Genomic DNA, 9688 nt, shown 5'->3' with positions numbered 1-9688 from the left:
TTCTGTGGCTTTGACTGTAACAGTGTAGTGCTCAAATCATGTAATTATCATTCAAACGCACTACACATACGGGCTTTCATTTTCGGATTTTTTGGCATATGTACATGTGGTCACACTTGGGCTTTTTTAATAACCTCAATGGATAATGGTCTGAGTCTTTGTGTGTGCGTGATTTATTTTCTTGGAGAAAAAGGAGTGCTTGTATGAATATGATTTAGTGTAGGTAGTAAGCTTTGGCTTTTACATACTCCTAATCAATTAGCCTTAAACTTTCAAATACACCTTTCAGGAAATTCCAGCGGGATAATTGGTATATACATATGTATCTATAACTGGGGTCTTCTTAGACAGTTAGGGTCAGAGTGGATTTTAGAGTTTCAACCAAAACCAAAAAGATATTGTACAATATAAGCAAAATAAAAACAAAAGATGAATACTTTAAGCCGTAAGATAAAGAAAACATAAACTTAAACGTACGCTGGCATAGTTTTGCTCTGAGCTTAGAGGACGCAGCATACAAGCTACTATATAATTAGCATTTAAATATTCCCTATATCTTAGTGTAATTTAATGGAATGTAAGTGTGTAGTATATGTGTTTCTTTTTTTCAGTGTGCATTTGTGTCCTAAAATGTTCAGCTGTTATTTATAAAACTGTCAGACTGCGAACTTAGTTGAAATGAAAACAATATTTAGCAAGAATGTCATTTGTACTTGCAAACACTGAAGGCATTTTAAACATTGAGAGAACATTAAGTACACCAAGAAATATCATAAAACACACACTAGTTTTTCACACTGTACTTTGAAATGTGTATGTGCGCATGTGTATGTTAGTATATATGTATGTGTTTTTGTTTTTGAGGAGATAGAAAAATATGAAAATAATAATAATACCATTGGCAGGCAATTTCATAAGATTACAAATGACCAGACATTAAGTTCAATGAAAACGCTTCTGCTGTTTCTCAAAATGAAAAACAGAGAATATTAAATCGCTACAACATCAATTAGAACTGATCAGAAGATATAAGTGATGAAAATATGATTATTTTGTGAGATTGAGTGAGTGTGTGTGTATGTATGTGTGTGTGTGTGTGTTTAAAATGATTTGTATATGTACTATAGTAGTATATGTGTAATAGCAGTGTTCGTTTTGTTTCGTGTTTGTTTTATTGTTGAATGCGATATTTTCAACGCTGCACGATTAACAAGTAGTTGAATAGTAGGTAGTACGAGTAAGATAGTAGATACGATACGATATGTAGATAGCATATAGAATTTGGTCTGCCCGCTGCGCAACTTACTCAGTGGCCTGAGCAAATGGTATTCCAATAAAAGTGGGACTCAATGTTTCAGTGTACATTTCCATGCCAGTGCCGCGTAGATAATCATTTGTCCAAGATTGCATTTCTGGCGACTATGGGGTTAAAGACGTACATACATAATAAAGATTTATTGAATGAAATAATCGACTGACTTTTGACAGTCCCTTCTCTCTATTCACTTCACATAAGTAACAATTATCTTCGTTATTAGCTAATCGTTTTATTTTGCCTGCTTTCTGGATTTCGATATGCCCCAGTTGTGTGCTTGTGTCTGGTATATAATAGAATTTTCCTTTTTGGTGTCCTCACGATTTTCTTTAACAATACTTACCGTCTTGAAAGACCGCATAGCAAACAAGTTGGCCATCATCGTTGAAAACCCGGGTGCCAGACAGCTCTGCGCGATAAAACCTAACTTCAGTTCGGCTAGGCAAATGACATCATCACCCTGTTTCCAGTCCCACGACGGTATGTTAAGCAAGTACGCCTGTAAAATGATATTGATACCCAAATTATACAAATCTCATAAATTTAACACACTCTACAATCTTGACTACTATATGCATATCTTCACATACACATTTTTGCTTACCTTATTGTGGTACTGCATCAGCTGTATGATGACACGTATATCATCGCTGTAGTTCTTAATTGAGATAACTCTCATTATGTTCGCAGCATCTTCTGCATCGGGATCTTGGCAATATTTGTTAGCTAGCACCAGGCAGGCATCGGCTTCATGTACCTAGATACATAGTTCATTATTAAAGGATTATTATTATTAGGTTAAGGCTTGTAGATGTTAGTCGTTTGTCTATGTCTTTGCTGTTATTGACGTTTATTGTTTTCATTTTATTTTATTTTGTTATGTTTTACTGTTCAATGTGGAGATGGCCTATTATGTGTACATTTATGTTATGTTAAGTAAGTACAATCGTATGTTTTGTTAGTTGTGCGGCGTGTCACTTCAAAATATTCAAGTTTACTAGTGATTATAGTCACATTCAACTTTGCCGTAAAAATGAATAAGCGGTTAGGTTAACATGTAATTAGACATCGTAACTATTTACTGTACATGAGCTTGTTGAAATGTCATATGTGAAGTGTTTGATTTAAACGGCATTATAGTAATATATGTTATGCCTGATTTCTGTATAGACACTAAGAGTACATGGCTTCAATTAGTTTTGGTAACCCTGGCAATAGAGAAACAGTAAGCGTTTGGTGTAAACTTGATTAAATAGTGAAGTTTTTTTTTCATTTCGGTTCAACTTCCATTTGTGGGTAACAACAACAATGATAAACAACTGAAAAAGTAAGCGCTCAAAGTGCAAGTGTGAAGGAATATTAAAATTTTGTGTTTCTTTATTTTTTCATAAATCTAATATAGAATAAAATCAATATACAATACAAACTGAAAGACTAAAGTCATTTATAATGGCATTAACATTTACTATATCACTACAAACTGATTGCTATTGATAACTTTGTCAGTCCACCAATAGCAACATCAGTAACATGCAACGAAGCAAACATGCATTACAGATGAAGAACACCACATAAGTATTTCAGAATTGGGTGTAAGTAACTTTTTACATTAGTTTTACATGTGTAGATCGGAAGTGAATACATTAATAATCAAACTTATTGAGAAAAAAAAATTAATATATATTTCATATTAATTCATCCCCTGATCCCATAATTTTTGTATTTTATTATAAAAAGCACAATAATTCTCTATCAAAAACCAACAAACATTGAATATTGTGCGGGTGCTATAGACCACGATTAGCAAACACTTTTTTAACGAAGGACTGTGATAACTGATAGTTTTGAGTTGAAAATCTTGGAAAAATTCACTCCCTTAATATCGTATGTTTCTCTGGTCGTGGAAAATATAAATGGAAAACGAATTGCTCTTGATATATCTAATAAATTAATATATATAATGCCAAATACTAAATCCAACTAGAAACCTTGTCCTGCGTTGTTTTTAACAAAAAGCCCGGGGTTAATTAGTATTTTTTACAGTTAATGTGTTAATATGTACGATAAATTTGATTTATATGTGTTTAACGTTAAAATACACTCTAGTTATTACAAAATAAGTTATATGATAATTCGATTGTGATGTTCACCACCTTGAATATGTTACGTTTACTGTTCAAACACATTTCTCTTACAGAAAAAAAATCAAGAATTAAAACTCTTAATTAAACCCATGTTCGAAAATATTTGCTCTGGAAAAGCTTAAATTCGGAATTAAAATTTAACCACACACATTTTTTTTTTCATTTTAATATTATGCAACTAATTTTTATTTCCGGACTATAACTGAATCTGGAAATCGACAAGTTGGTAACCTTAATTGGACAGCCTTCAACCCTATGAATCTCTAGGCCTAAACGGCTTATTACTAGACTTATTAAAACAAGAGCGGAAAGATCAACATCCCAAAACATGGTTGTACACTTCGAGTAGAGCCTGTGGTCTTTATCGTTAAGTGAACCAGTTAATAGTAAAAATGTTCTAGACCTACATTCTGCCTTTGATAAAACATCGCGTGATTCTGTTCAGGAAGCTGTATAGAAAGGGTATGGATTGGTCTACTACTAGTTTATTCAAACCATAGGACGACAAGTATTCTTCAATTTCTATACCCGCTACCACGCTCATTTCCGCCCCGGAAAATCGACAAAAATCAAATAAAAAGCGTAATTTTAAAGCTAAGAGTTATGGTACCTATAATAATAACTATAGTGTTTATAATTTGGTTGAGATCAGATAAAAAATGTTGAATTTATTTAAGAAATTCATTTGTACGGGGAAAAACGTCTACTTACTACGGCATTTGGCAGCTTTGACTTACAATATATTTTGTAATACTTTATCAATAAATTAAACATAAATTTCGGTATATGTATTATAGAATAATACCACACTATTTTGCTTTTATTCGAAGTGGGCAGCGGGTCATGCACACTTGACTGCAGCTTTCTTACTTGTTAACTTTATATTAAAACGTAACGTATAGATATTATATATATCAGATAGCACTCCGTAAGTCCACAGTAACTTCTTCAAGAAGTCTCACCAAAATTTGTTAACTAGGATCAGATAACAGGTTTATTCTAAGGTGGGTTCCAGTAAATAAGTTAGCAAATGTAGCTGCGGACAAACGAGACTGTTCTTAGGACTGTCTTATTTTGTGGAATACATATATGTCATAATCAGGACATGATTAGTGTGCGGCAAGAAATAACTCTGTAAGGGATCCATAAGCAAAAACTTTTCGAAAGGATTACTCTAGAAGAGAGATCCAAAAAACCTGACTGGTGAATTTAATGTAAGCTATTACAAAATATGTACAATAGCTATCGGTAATTGCCATTGGTGTAAAACTAAGATAAGGTTCTCTATATACATAGTACTGCCTTGGCCAGGATAAGTTGTATAATTGTAGGAGAACATGTAATCCTACCAATTCACAACTAAAATTCATTAATTCTAAAGGGGGAGAACTAAGGAGGTACAATAGATATTATGGGTTTTGATAGCTCTTTACCCCAAATAACAATAATAATCATAATAATAATATTCCTCTGATAAAATCATTTAGTTGTTTTTATTAATAAAAACCTTTATCGTGATAGCTTGGGTATCATATTTTATTTGTATGGAGCGATATTCATCTATAGTATTGCCTGACTAACTATTAATTATTAACTATTAATACTTAACATTTGTAAGTACAAGTACATATATGCAATTATATTACTTAAATCATGAATACATAATTTATTCATATACATATAATAAGTCAGTTAAAAGTATCAGTAATGTGAATTGATGGAAAAAAATACTTCGCTTAAATTAATATTGCAATGCGAGGTCAATATTTGCATACACAATAACAATGTCAACAATGTAAGTGTTCTCTCGAAAGTGAAAAGTATTGTTTCATTTAGTTAAAGATTTACACTCACGTTGGTAATGCAGTTGTTTTAAGCTTAATTCAAAAATGTTTATTATTTTTGAATTACCAATAAATACTGACACAAATAAATGATTTATGTGTTTGTTAATCCAATTAATACACATTTAACTAAGCTCAGGAAATTATATGCGACAATGATATTAATAATGAGAACATTTATTGCTATCATTTACATACAAATACATAGGTTAAACATAAATATACATATATTAATGATTTGCATGTATCGTTATTTACTTTAATTACAATACATGTAAGAACTTCGTACGTTGATGCAAGTATGAAAGTATGTAACCGATGAAGTTTTCTGTCAGGTATTTTATGATTTTGGTTGGACAAACACGCACAACATAAAACATAAGCAACAAAATACTCAAAATAAAATATCAATAATTATACGATGACCAATATAGAGAAACATATAAAATAAAGAAATGTTTTACCTTAACCCTTTGCAGATCAATGGGATTCATAATGGTTCCTTGGAAGAATTCCACAGTGGTAAAATGACGTTTGAATAAACCCTCAAGTTCCAAATCGGGCGGTTTACTTTTTATTTTTGGTTTTCATTTTTTGTAACAAATAATTTTTTTTATTTATTTATTTTTGATTTTTGATATTGTTGTTTAGAAAAATAATATAGAGTTTAGAGTAGTTTTATGTTATTTCGAATATTCCAATGTAGACAGTTTTATGATGATTTGTTTGAAACCATAAAAGTCAATTGCGGGTGGTGTGACAACACAATTAGGAACACATTGTTTTTTAATTTTGTAATTTGAGGATGCAAACGAAGGAAAGAAATAAATAATACGAAAATTAAGGTGATTATTTATTTAAAAATTAATGTGCTTTCAGAAAAAAATTATTTTGACTATATAATAGTTAAATATAAGTAAGTTTAAATCTATTTTTTTAATGTAAACTAAAATAATTGTTAATCTTGTATATCATATTTCACATTATCTAAACTACAAATCTTGATACATCTTTAAAAACAAATATACGCGAATGTATAAAGTCTTAAATCTACTTATAATACTGCACGTTTTTACCAGCATACAAACTAATTTAACATTACTCGTATATCCAGGACAAAGAGATAAACTTCTGTTTAGTTCATTGATAGAAATCTCGAGAAAATGCATTGAAGTTAGGCATATGATTTTTTAAGCGAAAATTTAGTTTGCCAAATCCGATTTCTTAATTAGTATGTATACTTTAATTCGGAAAATGTGCAATACTAATTTGCCCGTAACAACGGCATATTTATTATTATACCCGCTACCCAAAGAGTAGAAGGGTATTCTAGCTTTGTGCCTGTAGGAATTGTATGTAACAGGCAGAACGAGTCATATCCAGCCCTATAAATTATGAACATTCTTGATCAGCGTCAACAGCCAAGACGATATAGCCATGTCCGTCTGTCTGTCTGTCCGTCTATCGGTATGAAGAACACATACATATGTATATCTCAGAGACTATAAGAGAAAAAAATCGAATAACAATCGAAGTGAAGCTATAGTCGCGATTTTCGGTGCATACAATTCCTGAAAATTAAAATGCAATCGGATAAGAGTTGGCGAAGTTATTCAAGAAATTCTGTTGTGTGGCAAACAACGGCTACTGCAATCGGACCTTAGCTGCTTTGGCTAACGATCTGAAATTTGTAGTACTCTATAATATATTTTTAATTTAGTACTATATCAATAAACCACATATAGCCATCGGTATATTTTATTATTTACTTTGGTATATTTCAAAAATAATACCGCTCTGTTTTGCTCCTATTCAAAATGGGTAGTGGGGTCGAGCTCCCTCGACTTCTTATAATATACATATATACATTTTTTGCATATATTATCGTTAACACATTGATTGTATATAATAATTTGAAGCATTACTTTTTATATTGAAATGCAATTTCTCGTATAGAAAATGCCTTTAAAGTCTCTAATTTTTGTTTAGATACTTTTTGCAACATAATTTTACATACTTAATTGTATGTAGATGTAAATACGTTTAAATTAAGGCATAGGGATATATAACTCGAATAAAATATTTAAAAGATCTTATACTATATAAATATATGTATGTTTGATTCTAGATAGATAATTGTAATATAATAAATAGGAATAAAATACAAAATTCAAACTTCAATTAAATTCCAGCTAATGGACATTCCATTGAGCAGGTTATACTACTCAAAGCCAATGTGTACAAAGTTTAAAAATGCTATAAAGCTATCGATAGTGTTTGTTGTTACAAATGAAAAAATAAGTCAAAATGTACCTAAAATCTATAAAAAGAATTCGCAAAGTTCACAAATAACATATATCTTTCAGAAAATTTGTATTAAGGAAATACTTGTATATATTGTATGTTAAGTGAGCATCTGGCAAATGTGAAGTTAAATTAAAAAAAAATACTGAAACTGCATAAAATTAATAAAATTGTATAGTACAAAAAATTCATAGTGAAAGTGGGCAAATTGAGAAATCGCGGTTATACGAATTTTAACTGTGCAGATAGAGACTGCTCCGAACTATCATAGACTGTAGCTATTGTTGACTTGAAGTTGACATAGAAAATGAAACACTCTCTCTTCTATTGATCACTGTAGGTTCATATGCGAGTTGAGCCATTTGTCTACATGTATGAAGAATATATGTATGTACTTAGTATATGATAGATACGTGACCGTCAATTTCACGTCTAAACTTATCTCAACTCAACTCTCTCATTTTTGACTGACCAGTAATTAAGTGTCTTTGTGTGCGGATGTGTAGTCTGTTTAATCATGAATGTTTTCATGTATGTCGCAGTGTTTTTAGGTAAGTGTGAGTTTGTGTATGTGCATATTGTATAATGTTGTTGTGATTGGCGTCTTTGAAGTGTTTTTGTGTACCTTGACTCGTTCCAAATCGACTGCATTCATCATTGTGCCCTGAAAAAACGCCACAGTTGTATAGTGACGCTTCAGCAGTCCTTCTAGCTCCAGGTCAGGCTCTTTGCTATTATATTTTACATTACGTTACATTATATGGTTATTAATTATATAAATGAAATATTTAAATTACATTTAAGTAAATGAAAAATGTTGTTTATGTGTTCAGTATCAACTAATGCACGTATAAAGCAATACTTAAAAAATAGGTGCATTGGTCTAATTTATATTTATAGACTTATTTAATAGACACCAGCTATCAGAAGCAACAAGCAAATGCCGCAGTCGGTTTCAAAATGCAATTTGGATTCATAAATTGTTGCTAAACTTCTAAGGGCATTTGCTTATAGCTTGAATCCTACATTCGTCTGCTTAAATACTGCTTAAGCACTAAATTGATTTGTGTCTAAATTTATTTTTAAATAATTACAAAACCAAATTCAATTAAGTTTCCAAAATGTGTTAAGTAAAGACGAGATGATAACTTACCGATGTAAAAAGACTACTTCGACATCGACATCTTCACGGTCTTCGTGCAAAAAGTCCTTTAGAAAATGCGACACGGATTCGTAAGTTATATGACCGCATACCACAATATGTCTAGGAACAAGTTTGTGTAATTGTTGTGTAAGGAAAAATACATTAGTATTTATTTGGATTAAGTTTTTTCTTTTCAATTTATAACAAGATTAACCTATGTATGTATGTGTGAGATATTGTAAGCCGTGTACATGTCGCATGTATGGAAGTTGTGTTAGTTACATGAAGATATCTATATATGTATACGTATGTATGCATGTATGTTTACACTGCTCGCCACTTGAATAGGACACCCTGGCAGCACTCTTGACAACTGCTCATAATATATTATGTTATCATCATATTATAATTTTCGATAAATTACTAGATTTAAATAAACTGGCTTCGTGTAAAGCTGTCCTTTTCAAGCGACAAGCAGTGAATAATGTGATTCCTTGTGTGCGCGTGTGTGTAAGCCTATGCCAATGAATGTTAATGTTTTTGCGTGTGTACGTATGTTAACTGTCTGTTTAAGTACAGAAATATTTTAATTTGAGTGTAAGCGGGATGTCGTCCGCTCTCTTGTTGATGCAACAGTTTCTGTGTGCTCTTATGGAATGAATTGAGGAAAGCGTGATCATGTATAGTGTATAGTGTATGGGTGTACGAAGTTTCATGTGTAAATACACAGGGGTGTATATTTCAGTTATTTATTTATTAATATTTTCATATTATTTGTACTCGTTATCAACTGTTTTGTTTTGATTATGATTACTATTATAACTTGTCAGTGTTATCTTTGTAGTTAAACAGTAAACAGCATTATAATCATAAAATTACATTGTATTTTCATATAAAATAAAGATACCAAAATTATAAGATATTACATAAATTATAA

The 9688-nt window shown here is 31.1% G+C and overlaps 1 protein-coding gene across 39 annotated transcripts in view; it reads right to left on the bottom strand.

Moving 5' to 3' along the window:
• LOC117574290 (calcium-activated potassium channel slowpoke) overlaps positions 1-9688 on the bottom strand; it is a 47901-nt gene that overhangs the window by 16513 nt on the left and 21700 nt on the right. For 23 of the 39 annotated variants that reach the window (XM_052008102.1, XM_052008095.1, XM_052008097.1 and 20 more), the window contains 4 exons: positions 8761-8871; positions 5768-5873; positions 1920-2072; positions 1659-1814 (listed from right to left, as the gene is read on the bottom strand). In XM_052008102.1, coding sequence (XP_051864062.1) covers positions 1659-1814; positions 1920-2072; positions 5768-5873; positions 8761-8871 — 526 coding nt within the window. Of the gene's footprint in view, positions 1-1306; positions 1420-1658; positions 1815-1919; positions 2073-5767; positions 5874-8232; positions 8339-8760; positions 8872-9688 lie in introns of all 39 variants that reach the window. The other 16 variants (XM_052008096.1, XM_034258065.2, XM_034258079.2 and 13 more) reach the window with 3 other exon arrangements.

Source organism: Drosophila albomicans, chromosome 2R, assembly GCF_009650485.2.
Source record: "Drosophila albomicans strain 15112-1751.03 chromosome 2R, ASM965048v2, whole genome shotgun sequence".
In the NCBI taxonomy this organism is placed as follows: domain Eukaryota; kingdom Metazoa; phylum Arthropoda; class Insecta; order Diptera; family Drosophilidae; genus Drosophila; species Drosophila albomicans.
Note: the sequence above shows the minus strand (reverse complement) of the source record. Positions and strands in the feature narration are given on the sequence as shown.